This window comes from Lissotriton helveticus, chromosome 2_2 (genome assembly GCF_964261635.1).
Source record: "Lissotriton helveticus chromosome 2_2, aLisHel1.1, whole genome shotgun sequence".
Lineage (NCBI taxonomy): Eukaryota > Metazoa > Chordata > Amphibia > Caudata > Salamandridae > Lissotriton > Lissotriton helveticus.
This window is the reverse complement of record NC_136060.1, coordinates 25,440,390-25,458,201: the sequence shown is the minus strand read 5'-3', so window position 1 is coordinate 25,458,201 and position 17,812 is coordinate 25,440,390. Positions and strand designations below refer to the sequence as shown.

Genomic DNA, 17,812 nt, shown 5'->3' with positions numbered 1-17,812 from the left:
GTTTGGGAATTTCTGAGATGTTTTGCTGAAGAAAGATTGTATCTGTGTTGGGTTTTATTTTGATGGGGTAGTATTGTCTGATATTGGCCTAGTGACTTGAAATGTAGGATCTGAATGTGAAGGGTTAAGGTGGTGTGGATGATGGAGGCAGTAGGGTTGGGTGTTAAAAGGAAAATCTCTGGGAATTGTGATGGGGAAAAGAAAGGGTTTAGGTGTTAGTTGTAGGGCAAATGGAGAGATGAGGTATGCTTCCTGGAGGAGAAGAATGTTGAAGGAGTGTTGTCAGTGGCTTCAGAGGCAAGAAGAGGAGGGTTCTCTAGGGGAGTGTTTGATAGATGGTTTAGAGGGCTCACATGGCAAAGGGTAGTGGAAAGATAAAGGGAGTGGGTGCAAGAGATCGAGGGAGATATTGATGTGTACAAGGGGATAGTAGCATAGTGGGGATAAGTATTTTGGATTTGGACTTAGCAGAATTGTGGCTTGTGTAGAAGTGAAAGGTCCTTCGTGTAGATGTAAGAGTAGAAGGATATGTAGAAGTGTTTTGTAGAGGTACATAGTGGCTGCTAGGTGAGGGTTTATTGGAGTGACCTAGAGATTGTGTGCACGTTAGTTGTATATGTTTCATCAACTTTCACAACAGGAGCAGCATTTGTCACACAAACTGATCTAAACCAGATATTCCTTATTACTGTTGTGAATTATTGCGTACCTTACGGGCCTCTTTGATTGTAGTGCAAAGAGCAAACCTATAATTGGGCTGATAGGCAGACTAGGTAGTCAGCAGTGTCAGTAAGGGGAGAAAGCAAGAGAGCATAGAGAATACAGGGAAGTCAAAGCACACACAGTGAGTAAAGAGGGAATGGATAAAAACATCAGAGAGAAAAAAAGGCTGCAAAGAGGTAAAGCAAAGAAAGGGGAGATGAGCCAGTAATTGGCGGGGGTGAGTGTGAGATCACATGGGGCTGAATGGAGAGGAAAAGAAGAAGAAAATTGCAGAGCGAAAGACAGGAAAAATAAAGACTGTATACAGGGGAAAAAGAGCAAAGATTGGGAGCAGACCTAGTAAGTGGTGAGGGGTGAGTGGGAAAATGCAAGATCCCACTGAAGAGGGAAAGGAGAGAAAGGGCACAAAGCAGAAGGTAAAAAAACAGGCTGCAAAGAGGGCAAGAATGGGGTTCTTACAAACTTCAGTAAGTTAAACCTGCTTTTTTGAGGAACAAGCAAGAGCAGAGCGAACAGGAGCAGAGTTCAAAGGGACCGATGTGTGGTGGCAAAAATGCACAAAGCACTAGGTGTTACACTACGTTCTATTTACCTCTGACTCTGTTCAGTGCTCCGTACCTTTGGCTAAATTTGTGATAGACAAATGACATACAAAACATTGATTAAACGATGGGCGGTGATGAAGTTGAGCAATTGCTGTTTTTGTTACCTAAATGCATCATTATACTTCACCTGATTTTCAATAGCTAGTTAGAACGACAAACATTTTGACTATTGTGGAAAATAATTCACAGGTATGATATCATACCTGCAATATAATGGCTGTGAAACAACAGCTTTTTGTTCAATAGAAATACCCAAGCATGCAGGGGTGTCGAATTTAGTAAAATATCTACTTGTCCATGGGACAGGTTGCTTAATAAACAGGGATGTGGAATTCTTATAGCCAGACGCCCAGGACATATTGTTTGGGGTCATGGGCAACCCGTTTTATTGCGGATTTTGTAATTGGAACAAGTAGGCCCAAGCCTTTACAGCATAAACCCCTTGGCTCAAACATTACAGTAGCACATCATTGATCAGGGAAAGGGCACTGTCTGCAGTTAAGGTAATATTTGTGCCCATGTGTTAATGCTGTTCAAACTCTCATTTGTGGTTCAGTAATGCAAAGCCTTTATTATTAGGGTGAGCGCTCTAAGTAAATGTAAGATCGGACTGCACTTCTGACGGTGGTTCTAGTATAAAAATGTATACACATGTTTTTAAAGTTTAGTTATATGAGGCTAGGTATAATGCTCCCAGAATGCTCTCTGATTAGATGCAAATATTTTCAGAAGCTTCAAAGCAAGATTGAGGAGTCATTGCTTTCAAAAGAAAACGTTGACAAAGAAATGCAAGTAGGAAAAAAACATTTAGCTAAACTACTGTAAAATTCTAGGTAACGTTTCTTTGCAGCATCATTTGTTAAAATGTGTTGATGTATGCTAGTATTTTCCAAAGATATTCAAAATGTAAAATCTGTGTAACAAGTTTCAATAAGATTATGTGAAACATAAAAATAAACAAGCTGTGGCAAAGCGAGCAGGTCTGAAATTGGTCAGAGAGATTTAATGAACATAAAAGGTCATGGTTAACGCCAGTCCTAATTAGGGGCCCAATTACTAAAGAAAGCTTCAAAAGTGCACCCATGGTATATGTGCAGACATACAACTTTCATAACTTCACAAGTATTTACAGAAGTAGGCCAAGAAATTGTATTCTTAAAAAAATTGTGAACTTCATTTTAGCAATGTTCATGTGCAATTCTGAGTGCTTGCAACTTACACTCCACCCACTTTTTTCCCAACCCTCTAAGAAGTTTCACATTTGTCATTGTCGGGAGTAAAGTTCCAATCTTTCTCAGTATGGGAAAAGATTAGAGAAGAGTTGGTGAAAACCCTTAAAACCTGCAAGGTAGTAGGTTTGCACAGACTCAATAGGGCATTCCAACCCTGGACCTTCAGTCCCAGTATGTAGATCGGCGGGAACGTGGAAACATAAGGGAATGGCTAGTATTCAAACTTTACTATGGTGTGATCCAAGGCATAATCAGATTGGATATATCAGCGCTCTTATATAATGAGATTGCTGCCATGATTTGTCGCTACATTAAATGGCACAAAAAAGACAAGTGGATTTTGTTACAGGACAAGTAGATTTATGCAGCAACCTGCCCCAATGACAAGTAGTTATTTTATTAAATTCCACACCCCTGAATAAATCTACTTGGCCCTTTGGGGCCACATAGTGCAGCTACAATTTATGGCAGCAATCTCATTATATAAAAGCTCAGATAGTGGCCTTTCTGATTATGCCAGGGCTCATACTATACTAGGATTTTAAATCTAGCAATTTCCTTATTTTGCTACCTTTCACCAGATCTATATACATGGGCTAGAGGTAGCATTAAGCAATAGTTCCCAGGTTTAAATGCCCTTTTGAGTCTGTGCAAACCTACTAATTGCATGTTGTAGGGTTTTTCACCAGCTTTTTTCCAAATTTTTCCCATACTGAGAGAGGTTGGAAATATTCCCCTGACAATTGCAGAAGTAAAACTTTCTCCAGTGTTGGACACAAAGTGGTTGGAGGAAAAGTGAACTTGTAAACGCTCAATATCTTTTCGCGTGAGCTACACCTGCATATCTGCTTGTGCTAAACAAGCATTGAAAATGCAATAGGTCTCGCATTAGAAAAGTTGGAGATATTTGTTATGTAAATGACAATTTTTTTTAATGTGTTCGTCTTGAAAATAGCAAAATTAATAGCTTTGTCATTTACAATGCCAATAGTTATAACTTTTACAAATGTGACACCTATAGCATTTGTAATGCAATATTTTATTCTCGTCTTCGAGAGACGAGAATAAAATGCAGGGAAACTGGGGGGGGAGAAAAAAGACACAAGGGAAGAAAAACAGATTGTAAAATGAGGAAACAATTTAAAGAAAATAGTAGGGGAACAAAAGGAGAGGGGGACCGGGGAGAGTGGGAAGGGGCAGGCGGGCGGAGGGGAGTAATGGAAAATTATTTTCTGTCTTTAAATATTTGTTTACCCCCTTAATATTCACACAGGCTTAAAGCGACGCATAGACCCTTGGACACACCCCCAAGACAGGGGGTCCGGCAGAGAGACGCGTAAAAGAGAAACGCCGAGAAGGAAGGGGGGGGGGGGGGAGTCCAAAATAGACAAGTGCGTGGATAACGGGAAAGGAGGGGATGGGAAGGTTTTGGAGGAGAGAGAACCACGAAAGGGGAAAAAGCGAATCGTTTTTTAAAAGAAAGAGAATAGAGAATATAGCGCTAGCTTGATTTACGGGTCAAGCTAGCGCTATATAAAACTTTTCAAATAAAAAAAGGGATAACTGGCAATGACGTAATACATAAGGATGCCCACCCGTTTCCGTGGTATGTAAGGAGGGGCCTTCGAGTCGGAGCCATACTGATTGCCCTTAGGCAGAACAGGGGGCTCGCTTTAAGATGGGGGCCTTCTTTAAGGGTAGGGACCCCTGGGGGGGGGGGGCTTTGATGCCCCCCCTGCAAAGACACCGGTAGATAGAGGATGGTGAGAGTCAGTTCAAAATCACGAGAGAGGGATAGAGGAGGGAAACAAAAGCTGACAGAAATACAGAATGGAAAAAGGTGAAGAGGAGTGAACAACCGGGAGAGAGAAATAAAAGGAGAGGATGGAGAAAGATGGAAGGGAAAAGATGAGTCTAGCGAAGGATTAGGTGAAGAGAGGATACATTAATGAAAGAAAGCGGCTCGAGAAGGCGAGGAGACACAGGCAGATAACGGAGCAAGCGTGGAGGCGAAGACCGGAATGAAACCAAGAACGCGGAGGAGAAAAAAAGATGCTAAGGAGAAGGGAAAATGGTGGAAACAAACCGCTGATGAAGTGCGAGGGAAGAGAGAATCGCGCAATTCCGGAGTGAGCCAGCTAGGAATGACAGGCAGGCAGGAGAGAGGCAGCAGCAGGGTGAAATACAAGCTGCGCAGTCAGCCAGCCAGCGCCGGGCTTTATACAGACATGACAACAAAGCACTCTCGGAAGGAGGGGGTGGGGGGGTTGGCTCGGGGGGATGGAGTAGAGTGGGGGTGGGGTAGACAGGGATGGAGTGGTGGGCACGAATTAGATAACGGAGAGAGCGAAAAAAGCTCTTGTGTGAAAGCCTACAAAAAGATGCCGGCCCAGAGCAAATCTAAAGAAACGAAACCAGGAGCAATGACGTGCGCTGCTGAATGTAAACAAGCAATTCACCGGCCACGGTGAGTGACACACGCCTTCCTCTTGACATACACCGAGAGTGCACGCGCTTGTGTATAGAGTAGCGGACGGTGTATTATGAACACGATAAAAGTGGATATGGAACACAAGAATAAACAGAAGGGAAAATAACGTGATGGGGACCGAAAATAATGGCCATAACCCTGCGATGAGGACAAGTACCCTTTACGACGAAGGAAGTCGGCAAAGCAATTCACCGGCCACAGTGTGAGACACGTGCCTTCATCTCGACATACACTGAGAGTGCAAGCTCTCGTGTATAGAGTAGCGGATAGTGTATTATGAATGCGATAAAAGCGGATATGGAAGAACGCTACATTATTTGAAAACACAAGAATAAACAGAAAGGAAAATAACGTGGTGGGGATAAACAAGGGTGAAATAAATTTTTTAAAAAAGCTCTTGGTATTGCTGTGGGGAGGGGAGAAGGGGGAAGGGGAGGATAAACGCGAGACACAGCCTGGCGGCCGTGAAATTGAAAGTACGGCCGGCCGGCTGTGAATAATTAGGGGAGGAGGGAGGAGCTGGGGAACAGATGGCTGGCTTTGATGTGCACGCGCTTTTTAGGTCAATGCGCTTGCGCATTGAGCTTGCTTTTCACGGGCACTGCATGGAATCGCCCGATGGTTAAGCTCTGGATAAGCCCCTATATTCTCGCAAGCTCAATGCGCAAGCGCATTGACAGGCGAGACCTAAAAACCTGTTCTCAAATATTTTCTAGGTGCACAATTTCATGGCCTACTTTTGTGAGTTCAAGAAAGCCATAAATCTTCAGTAAGGAAAGGACATATACCAGGGATGCAAATATGTTATTTTCTTTCTGAATTGGGCCCATAATTAGGTCTGGAATTAACAAAGACATTTTGTTTTGTCTGTCTGTCTCTCTCTATAGCTCTCTCTATAGCTATAGCTCTCTATCATCCATCGGCTTCCGCTCTTTCACAAGGGACACATTAGTTTTGTTCAGTGCCGGGGACTACTGTGCCAATGTGTACTTTTTGAGACCAAAAAATATTATTTTTTTTGTCATGTTATAATAGTGAGGGTCTAACAGTTCTCACAAAGTTTGTAAAAATCATATCAAGACACGCATTGACACAACCAAAAGTCTGACAACTAGACCTATTGGCTTTGCCAATGCTTGATTATTTATGTTTCCCATTATTTCGTTGAAACTGGTTGCACTGATTTTTCCATTATGAATATTTTGGGGAAATACTAGCATGCATCAACACATTTTACTAAATGATGCTTCAAATGTCACCTACTATTTCAAAGTAGTTTAGCAAAACATTTGTTTCCCTAGTTGCATTGTTTTTATGAACATTTTATTTTGAAAGCAAAGGATCATTAATCTTGCTTTCAAGCTTCTGCAGATATTTGAATTTAATCATAGAGCGTTCTGGTAGCTTTGTATGTATCGTCATATTGTTAAACTTTGCAAATGTTTGTACACAGTGTTACACTGGAACCACTGTCAGTAGTGCAGTCCGAGCTTACAACATTTCCTTGGCACACTCGCCCTAATAAGAAAGGCTTTGTATTAATAAACCATAAACACAAGTTCGAACAGTATTAACATACGGATCAAATATTACCTTAACTGCAGATAATGCCCTTCCCTGATCCATAATGTTGTACTTTAAACTGGCAACCAAAGGCTTTGTACTGCAGGGGGTGGGGGCTACTTGCCCCAAGGAGAAAAGGAAAACTTGTTGGCCTTGACCCCAAATAGTGTCCTGGGAGTAGGGCTATAGGAATTTGACACCCCTGCAAACATGTAATTATGTAGGTATTGTAAAGTCAGCTGTTTAGCAGTAAGGCAATTACAATTTGTACAGATAAAAACGTACTTTAACAGATGCTTGTTCTTTCAAACAAAAGGCTTTATTTCAAATTTCGTGCAGATGCAGATCTATTCATTACTTTTTCTGAGTGTCTTTCCCATGAAGCCATTGAGCCCAATGAGTTTGCTAAAAACTTGCACAGTGTCTTTTAAGCATAATAAAATGTTATGCGCAGTTATCCTAGGGAAATTGGGAAAGGATAGCACCATTAACCCTGCCCGCTCTCTTCAGAATGACAGTTGTCCCAGGTGATTCAAACTCGCTCTCCTTTTAAATGGAATCCACTCACCGTGCATACAGCCTAAAGATGTGTGCACACCCACAAGGCAGGGGTGGCACACTGCCATATACAAATGGCAATGAGCAGACCAGGATGTGCCAGCATACACATCAACTTATCAAATCAAACTGATTTTCAACTTCAAATTCTCCTGGTTCAAGCAGCAAGCGACACAACTCGGAGCTTGAAAGTCGTTTTATTTTTTAAAAAAAATTGTTCTTAACGAGCAAAGTACATCGTACAGTCATAATATAGCCTACACATTTTGTAGTTATACGGTCTGCTTTTCCATAGAGAAGAGTATTTTTGGTGTGCTAATACCTTTGGCCCTGTTTGATGAACCTTCACAAAACTCTCCAACTAAAATGTTCATCAATTTCATCTCTTTCCTGGAAAGTTTCAGTGTGACCGTTAGGCTGGGGGTGAGAAAAAAGGGGGGGTCCCAAAATGTAAAATCCCCATGCATTTTGCATAGACTTTTTTAGACCAGAATACATCAAAAAGTGCTTTATGGAATGACACCAGATTTGTCGGGAAGCTTTATCTTGGTCCTCAGATTATGCTTTTTTTTTATTTGGTGTGAATCCGTTTAGTAGTTCTTGAGAAATTAAGGGACAAAAATAATTATATATCTGGATTGTTGGGTTGGCGAGAGCCTCGAGAGACTGTTGCATGAGCACCAGTTTAAAAATAGTGTTATGATTGTCCCAGGAAGCTTTATTTCCTTTGGGACCTCTCGCTCTACAGGAGTCTGACGCCTGTTGGAGTGATCGCTCTGATTGGCTGACAGCAACAAGAGAAACATGAGAAAGTCCCCAAGTCATTATATGACTCTAGAGCGAAGTCACCTGTCCTAAAGTTAAAAATATATATATATATATATATGAGGGCAGGGTAGGAATACCCTGACCCCCCCTCGGCCCCATGTGAGTGGGGGAACACCCCATGCAACGAAAATGAAGTGGTGGACGGGGCACATTTCCTAGCCTTATGCACCTGGGAGACAACCCTGGGGCTGTAATCATAAAGGGGAGTGCGGCGGCGCAGCCCACCTCCCCAAGCCTCCAGATGCCCCAGGGCTGAAATTCAATTATATGGGAAGGGTGGGCCACATGCCCCACCCGCCAAGCCTGCAGAGGTCAACATTGTTCAAAGGGGGAGGGGTGCCATGCAGCCTCCCTCCGGGCCTCTAAAGGCCCTGGGGAGACCCCCCCCCCGGGCTGGCTCAGATGCTGTGTCCTGGGGAGCCTACCCCCTTGGGACAAAGTGGTTTCCCTGCCTGTGCAGATTTGCGAAACCTGTGTTTGCTCTCGCTTGGCATAAGCATGTTTGAATCTCCTGCCAAGCAGGACCAAACATCAAGTCTGCTCACAGTGGATGAGAGCTTAAAAAATGCTCGCGCCCCCTGGGTGCGGACTTTTGTTCTGCATCCCTACCCGTCCTGAAGCGGGCAGGGAAATGGATCAAAAGATTGCTCCCGCCCGGGATTGCTCCCGCCCGGCAGCTCCTTGCAGCTCCTTGCAGGTGGGAGCACAGCCGGCTCCTGCTGTAGGCGAGGAGCTGGCTGTGGCCGCCATGCCCCTTGGGCTCCCTCCGTGGCCCCCAATGAGACTATGATAGGTGCCCTGGTTGGGCACCCACCTTTAAGTGTCAATGCCCCGGGCGAACTGCCCCCAGGCTGCCTAACCCCCCGTCCCCTCAAAAGAGTGCCGAGAGATTAGGGTCCCCAGGACTGAAATTGACCTGGGAGAGGACCGTGTGCCCCCTTCCCATCAAAAGAACGCCAGACCCTGGGGGATGGGGTCTCCGGGACCAATAACTGCTCAGGGAAAGGGCACCTAAGGGCCCAAAGAGACGCAGCGGGGGGTTGCATTCACATACGGTAATGAAATATTACTTTACGTTAAACCTTAGAAGTTCACTGAAAAAAAGAAAGGTTAACGTCATCAGTGATGTAATTTGAGATGTCCTAAATTATGTCAAAGAACATTACATGAGCGATGTTGTGTAGGGTCATTAGAAGTGCATGGCAGGGTTGCAAGTTATAGTTAGTGCTGATAACTAGAACTGGTGAATTTCTGTGCTTTTATTTATTTTGTTCAAAATGTTAAATATTGTTTTTGACAAATTTACCTCTCTATAATGGTACTTTAACCTTTAACTTTTTCATACATGTTCCAATGTGCAACTAGGACAGGGCTTCCATAGGAAATGGAGTTTTTGGTTTGCCAATAGTTTTGGCACCATTTGATGAATCTTCACAGAACATTCCACAAAAACATTTAAGCCAACTCTGCTCCTTTAAGAAAAGTTTCAGGGTGGTCTGATAAGCTGGAACTCAGCAAAAAGGGTGGCCCCAAAACATCTTTTCCTCATGCAGTTTAAGGAAAATGCTGAGGCCAAAACAGCTAAGGCGAACTACCCCAAATTTAGCAGAAAGCTAGATCTTTACCCAGAAGGGTGATTCTTGTGATTTGGTATAAATCCATTCCTTAGTTTTTGAAAAATTAAGATTCAAAATGTATACATAGCGAGTTGTACTAATGCAGTGTACTAAAGTTCAAAGCACGCAGTCTGATTGACTGAAGCTCTACTTCCTCTGTACTTCCCCGGTTCTGTTGGTTCAAAACATGCAATGTGATTGTCTGGCTGCACCATGAAGAGAAAGTTGCGGCTGCCATTTTATGACTGTGAGACTCAGTCACTGTGTCTAGAAACTAATAAAAATAAGGACTAAGATGGCAGGGTAGGAGTACCTTGGTCTTTGTGGTGCGTTGGGGTGGGGGGGTGGAATCCCAGATTGACATGCCCGGTGTCAAATGAAAAAGATTTTAAGGGCTCTGCCTGGTGAAAAGCAGCGCATGCCCTGCTCTGCCATGCAGAGGACCTTTTGGAATCGATACGATTCCAGCGTGCACGCGGGGAGACGTGACAAAAGATGTGTACGCGAGGATTGAATGCTTTATTGGAGGCATGATATACTTGGGACTTTTTTTTCTCGCCACCAGTAAAGCCAGTCCCCACATGCACATCTTCTGTCCCTTCCATGATGGGGTGCGCTTTTTTTTTTTTCTCACCTCAGTCAGAAATAACACAATGCCGCTGTCTGCAGTAGAAGCTGCAGGCACCGGGCTAACTTCAGGGCCAAATCTCTGCCGGATCAACGCAACCTTTTATCCTCTCAAGAAAGGGCAGTCACTCTCCACCCCTTACTATAGGCGATGACTTACTCTGCACCCCCATCCCGGGTGATACGCGCACTGTATGAATAAGCATAACACAATCTGAGTTACTTGGCATTGGGCGAAAATTGTGGTTTGAATACATCCTTATTCTGTTTGATGAGCCAGGTTTGGTCTATTTATTGTCTATTCTTGCCAAATATTGGTAAGTGTGTCTTGTTAGAGTTGAGCATTGATGAAAAACAAAGGTAAAATATCCTCCTCGAAGAATGTGGTATTGAGGGAGTTGAGGTTGTCAGTAAGGTCCTAAGGCAGCTCTTCAAATGTCACCTATTGGGGAAAATAAAAGATGATAAATATCCATCCATTCTGCCCAGGCTCGACTTTCCCAGGCATTCTTTTCCATTGCTGTGCCCCCGATCCCACCTTCATTTAGGTTGAGTCCACCGTCCTTTACTAGAGCTCACCCAAGAGCAGCATCTTTCAAGTGATGTGCAAAAGCCCGCTAGAAAGGCAATATAGATCTTTTAAAAAAAATCTGTAGTCAGTAGAGATCTAACACAAGCCATAGCATTGTACTAGTTAAAATTAATACGAGTGGGATGAAGGAGCAAACAAATGGTAAGCCTATGGTTGGGCTGAAGCCCACTGAATTGCAAACAACATGTATCTTTGAGACAGCGCATGCAAGTCTAGCTGAGGCCTAAAGATGGGGCAACATGTATTGTAATCTAAGATAGTCATGCGAGTAGAATTTTGGGTGCTCACAGTTGGGTTGTGAAAGGTTAACTTGGGCTGAACTGCATATTGAGTTGAAAGATGAAGTTTAGACAATAATGGCTAGTCTTCTGTAGACAATGGTGCACTTATTTTATTAGGTTATTTTAGTACTGAACACGTTATACTGAAGTGAATGGATTTTATGTGTAACTACCACCAGGAAGTTTGATCCTATCACTTGTGGAAATTAGAATCGTTCCCTTTACATTATTTTGACATTTTTGTTTCATTTTAGGACCTCCAACACAACTATTTTTTATTTATTTCTTTACAGTACTAAGTATTTTTATTTTTTGTTAAATTTACATTTTGAAATTAATTACACTGTTTTTCAGATGGAACTTGAAGCATTGCGTTCCATCTACGAAGGTGATGAGTGTTTCAAAGAACTTGGTCCTGCTGCTTTTCAGTACAGGGTAAGGCTCTACAAAACCTGTTTTTATTTTCAGGTAAAAGAAGACTTTTGATAACAAAGTCCTGAGCAGCTATGTACTAATTGCACCTCTGGAATTGGCATTGTTTTTCCTTGTAATGCGTAGTTGGAAATCCTGCTTAGCATCACTACATATAATAACCACAACACAAATACTGAATTAAAGTAACCAACGGTGTGAAATGCTACAGGGTAATTTACAAATCTTTTACTAGTTATAGATTATCAGAGCACCTTAAAAACAAGCAACTTCACTTATTCTACCCCTGTGTCAAACATTAATACACATTCCCGCTCCACAGTGTTCCGAGTTTTTTTTTTGACAGATTAGACCTAAATGACTGGTCAAAACATCAGAGCCATACTATAGTCTAGCTTAATAGGTAAGCCCAGTGTTGATTAATGATTTGGCCTTGAGGTGTGGGCAGGGAAAACACTGTCCTAGGGTTAGGCTCCCCAGGACAGAGTAGGAGCTTTGCCCTGGGGGATGGGGCCCACATGGCCATTAATGGTTAGGGTGGGACCGGGGCTCTTCCTCAATTTGTATATTGGCTGGGCCCTGGGGTCCCCTTAGGCGAAGGTGGGCTGCATGGCCCCTTGCCCATATTGTCTTTTGGCATGCAGGGGGGGAGAGGGCTCCCAGGGCAGAAATCAGCCTTGGGAGGGGTGGCCAAGCGCACCCTCCCACCCTCTAGTTAAAATAATAAAAACACATCCTGGGACCTGGCCAACCCAGCTAAACAAGCACAGCAGATTCCACCCCACCCCCGAATCTGTGTTGTTTAAAAACAAAAACAAAAAAATTACTTTTATCTTGGATGCCAACACTTCCTGGTTGAAGTGTTGGCAGCCAACCACATCTCATCATGACATCCGTCGAACCCGCGAATCCTCAGTGTCCCTGCATATATACATTTTTTTTTTTTTCTTGAAAAAGCAAAAACTACTGAACAGATTTGCACCAAAATAACAAAAAACTCTTTCTGGACCAATATCAAGCTTTCTGCCAAATTTGGTGGTGTTCCGGTCAGTGGTTCAGACTGTAGTTGTGTTCAAAATGGGAAATTGCAATGGGAAAATGTGTATTTAGGACCCCTGTTTCCTCGGCCCCAGATTGACTAATCACCGCGTAGCTTAAAAAAAAATAAAAAAAACTGAAGTCCGTGGCAAACTAGTTTCGAAAATTTCATGATGATTAATCAAACAGCGCCAAAGTTATTGGCAAAACATAAAGTTGGTCTGTCTATGAAAACTAGGTCCGAACTACAAAAACCTACCGCCAGTTACAGATTGTGTATGTGTGTGTGTGTGTGTGTGTGTGTGTGTGTGTGTGTGTGTGTGTACAACAAAACGATCACTCCTTTCAAGTAACCGGAGGACACAGCGGGGATGCGTTTGGGAGTTCCTTTAATGACCTTTGCTCGGCATGACGCATTTCGGCTTGTGTCTGCCTTCCTCAGGTGCCGCTTGCAAACAAAGGGTCCACTTTGCCTCTTCCCTTGAAATGCTATGGCCCTCGCTTTTGTAGGAGGTCTTCTGGCTCCACTTGATCGGATGCAGCTGCAGTCGGGTGTTGGAGACTGCAACTACCATAGTTAATATATATTATTTTGAGTCGGTATCCTTAGAGGTTTAGAGTGTTTAGTGTTTTGCGATATTTTAGTGCAGAACCCTTTTGGCTCCTACCGGACTCCGTAGAACTGTGACGTAGGTGTCTGAGCGCAATGCCTTGAAAGCTTGTTTTGGAATGTTGGGTTCGCAGTTACACACAGCAGAATAAAGACTTGTAATACTAAGCTCCGTATGTTGTGTTTTTAATGGCGGCTACTCAGGTTGGGAATACGCTAAAAATGGTGACGACATAGGGGATAAGTAACCTGAAGAACAACTGTACTTGCTAGATAGTTTGCTGTGGTCCAAGGAAACTGGTCATCCCTTCTACGTGTGTTGTTGTCGATCGGAATCGATGCTTTATGCATGTGGAGTTAAAGCTGCTATAAAGCACATGGAGACAATGGAAGCATTTCAAAGAATTTACACGTTGAGGGTCAGGAACCTGATGGTCAAGCCATACATAAAGATACAAAGCAAAACCAAAGGGGTTGATGGACAGAGTGTTGAACATTGCAAGAACTCCACCCCAGTCAACTGATCTAGGTTTAATCCATCATCATCATTCTTTAGCTCACTCCGCCACCCCAGTTCAGACATGTCCATATGCAAATCAGTCTGACCCTGTGCCTCATTGGAACAGTCCAGCCCGAACTGCCAAGTCATGTCTTCCCTGGACCGGACACAAGCATCCTGGGACCGGTTTCTTGCTAATCAGCTGTCATCAGCCAGGCTAGCTTGACAATGAAGTTGTACATTATACATAGTGTTACCACTGAAAGCGTATACATCCTAGTTTACGAAGTACAGCTGCTGATGATCATAACCTACAAAATAACGCTGCAAACAGAAGTGCTGCAAGGTGGAGATCAACCAGGTGTTACAAAAAGCAAATTTACTAAACATGGTGCAAAAACGGCGTGCGTGGTACTTGGAGGTGAAGAAGAAACTCAGGAAGGCGCAGTTGAAATACGCGCTACTCTTCCCTGCCCGTCAAAGTCATACTTGGACGGAAAACTCACTTCTTCGAGAGCCCCTCGGATGCTGACGAATGGCTGGAGGTGATGGGCATCGATGGCAGCCAAGACGACTCCCAGGCGGCGGCTACTGACAATTCGAATGTGGGCTTGGACCAAGAAGCCCGAAGGTCCCCGGGAGCCGGGAAGGAGAGGAACCGACCGGGCCCATCCCGGACACAACAGACGAAGGAACAGCTCGGGGCTTTGTTGGTGGCTGGTAATTTTCGGGAAGATGCAACAAGAATAACCACAGACTCGGAGGACGGTACGATACATTCGGACTCTGAGAACAGTGTAATCCTATTCCCCACGGTCACTCCCCAAGCTGCGGACGAACTTATGGACAACTGACCGGCTGGCTGAAGTATCATAGTACTGTATCTCTCGATGCACTTCATTGTATCCTTTTATGATATCATACTGTGTAGACCCTGTCTTAATTTTGAGTGGTTCTGTGTTTCTGGGGTGGGACGCCTTCACGGGACCTGCTGATACTTGGGTGGTATCACCGAGCGCCTCCCTGGTTCCTAGAGAATGCATACAGGGGTTGCTTGTATAAGGTGCTGAGAGAGGATCACTGATTGTCCCGTGGCACCCGTTTCGAAAATGCGTCTGTATCATTGATAAGAGATACTCCCTGGCTGGGCGGCCGTTGAACCGACAACGCCTGATGACAATAACACCATGAACGTGTGTGTGTTTCGCCGCCCCCCCAATAGCGAACGCACAAGACTTTGGACCTTTCTGTTGTATTTGCTCATGTTGGGCTCAGCTGGGTTAAACGGCTGTGCCAAGTTAGTTCTGTTTATGTTCACAATGTTGGGGTATGTGCTCTCCTGGGCGCTTACTTTATGGGATCCTGGTACACGACCACTGACACTGACCAATCTGACGACGAATGATCATGTCTGAGAGGGCTGGGTCTTACAATCTCATAACCTTGAACGTGCGGCGTCTGGGAGCGGTGCAAAAACGACATAGAGTTCACTCCTTCCTCCTCAGACAGCAGACACAGATAGCCTTCATACAAGAGTCACACCTCACAACAACAGAGGTGCAAAAGCTGAGAAAAAGTGGAGGGGCACTATCTATTCCACATCCTACTCTGCTTTCTCTAGAGGGGCGACCGTTTGGGTCCGTCACGGGACACCTTTCGTAGAGCTGGAAAGGAGGGTAGACGATCAGGGCAGGTATATCCTAGTCAAAGGCACCCTAGATGGCACACTGATCATTCTGGGCAGCATATACGCCCCGAACTACGAGCAAGACATATTCTTCCATAAGGTTGGGAGGGAGTTGGCAGACTGGGCAGGAATACCCTGGATACTTGGGAGGGATTGGAATGCTGTACTGGATCTGGGCCTGGACAGATCGCACCCCCCCTTCAGGCGTCCGGAGCTACAAGACTGACTGACATATTTAAAATGTGGGCAGAGGGCTGGAGGCTACATGACGTCTGGCGAACGCTTCACCCCTCCTATAAGGAATATTCCTTCTACTCCCCGGTGCATGATCTACACACCCGCATGGACCGCTTTCTGTGTTCCGGGGCTCTGGTCACAACGGTGGGTTCGTCCGAGTATCTGGCGAAAACCTTTTCGGACCATAGGCCCTTGGCGATCACCCTCCACTGGAGTAGGGTACCGACCCCGGTATCAACCTGGAGACTTAACCCACGTCTCCTGGAGGACGGTCCGTTTCGGGCGACCTTGGCGGACGCCTTGACAAATTACCTGGAAGTTAATTGGGACTCCGCTTCCTCTAATCTAGTAGTGTGGGATGCGATGAAGGTAGTAGTGAGAGGAGTAGCGATAGGTCAATTGGTGGGGGCCAGGCAAGAAATACACAAGAAATTGTGCGAGGTGGAGGAACGACTTAAGGGGATTGAGCGGGAGGCGAGTGTAGACCCGGATAGAAAACAGGAGCTACAGGCATTATACATAGTTCACGCAGAAACGTTAGTCATTACGGAACATAGACTACAAGGCGTATCTGCGGAGACAACATACTGAAGCGGACCGCTCCGGGGCTCTCCTAGCCCAATTGGTGCGGGATAGACCTGACCCACCGACAATCACCCAAATACGTAACCCGAGGGGTGCCCTAGTACACACTCAATCCGAAATTAATCAGGCCTTTCACGAACACCTGCAGGCGCTTTATGCTCCTATGGGTTCCGAGGGCTCTGAGCAGATAGCTGATTTTCTGCGCGATCTCCCCTTCCCGTCCTTAACGGCAGCTACGAAAAAGACACTTGAGGGGCCTATCTCGCAACACGAGATACGCGCTGCGATTAAACACTTAAATAGAAATAAGACGCCGGGTATGGATGGCTTACCGGTGGAATTTTACTCGACATATGCTGAAACTTTGGTGCCGGTCCTAGAAAAGATCTATAGGACAGCGTTCGAGGAGGGGCACTTACCAAAATCCACCATGCAAGCCCTGGTGATCTCCATACCTAAACCGGGTAGGGATGTTATGGAACTGGCAAATTATAGACCCTTATCCATGCTGTCTATGGAATATAAAATATTGAGCACAGCTATCGCTTTGCGGATACAGCCTCATCTGCCTGCCCTTATTCACCGCGACCAATGTGGATTCCTCCCGGGGCGTAACACTTCTCTGAATACGAGACGCCTGCATGCTCTAATGGCAGCATCGCCACAGGACTTGTACCGGGTAGGGTGCGTTGCACTAGATCTAAAGCAAGCGTTTGATTCCCTCTCCTGGCCCTTTGTTTGAAGCTCTGACTCGCTTCGGCTTCCCTGCCCCTTTATTACAGTGGATCCGGCTATTATACACCGATCCCACTGCCCGGGCACGAACCGGGCGATATGTCTCGGCAGAATACCCGGTACATAGGGGCACTCGGCAGGGCTGCCCTCTGTCCCCGATGCTGTTTGTCCTGGTGCTCGAGCCCCTGGCCATTGCCTTGCTGATGCACACTGAGAGATTTGGCATCCCGGTGGCAGGGGCCTGCCATCTACTTTCCGTATACGCGGACGACATGTTGATATACCTCCGAGACCTGGAAGCGGACCATACGCAATTGTATGACACTTTTCGCAGGTTCGAAACGGTGTCGGGTTTGGCTATAAACCCAGACAAATCGGTTGGATTTTATTTCCGGGAAGCACCTCGCCCTCCTTCCATACCCTTCTGAGCCTATCAGATCCCGGTGGCGCAATCCACCTTTAAATACCTGGGGGTTCGAATATATAGGACAACGGAGGACCAAATTGATGGCAATATCGTGAGAGCTATTACTGGTCTCCGCAGCAGCATAGGGTTTTGGACCTCATTACCTCTGTCCATCATGGGTCGCATCGCGATAGCCAAGATGGTTATGTTCCCCCGCCTGTTATATTTTTTTGTTAGTTAACCTACTGGTCTGTCTTCCACAACAGGTATTTAACATGATAAACACTCTGCTGACCACACTTATATGGGGGACGGGTCGAAGACGGATAAGCCTTCGCAAACTCCAGCTTGACACCAGACTTGGAGGCCTAGGAGTCCCAGATTTCCGAGGATACTATTACGCCAGCCAGCTCCAGTGGTTGTCCTACTGGCTGGCAGGTAGGAATCTGGAAATTGGACTTGCGTCC

At 45.1% G+C, this 17,812-nt stretch overlaps 1 protein-coding gene across 1 annotated transcript in view; it reads left to right on the top strand.

The window, feature by feature from the left end:
• Window positions 1-17,812, top strand: part of RWDD4 (RWD domain containing 4) — a 99,045-nt gene that overhangs the window by 17,432 nt on the left and 63,801 nt on the right. Inside the window, exon 2 of the mRNA XM_078677999.1 lies at window positions 11,471-11,551. Coding sequence (XP_078534125.1) covers window positions 11,471-11,551 — 81 coding nt within the window. The remainder of the gene's footprint in view (window positions 1-11,470; window positions 11,552-17,812) is intronic.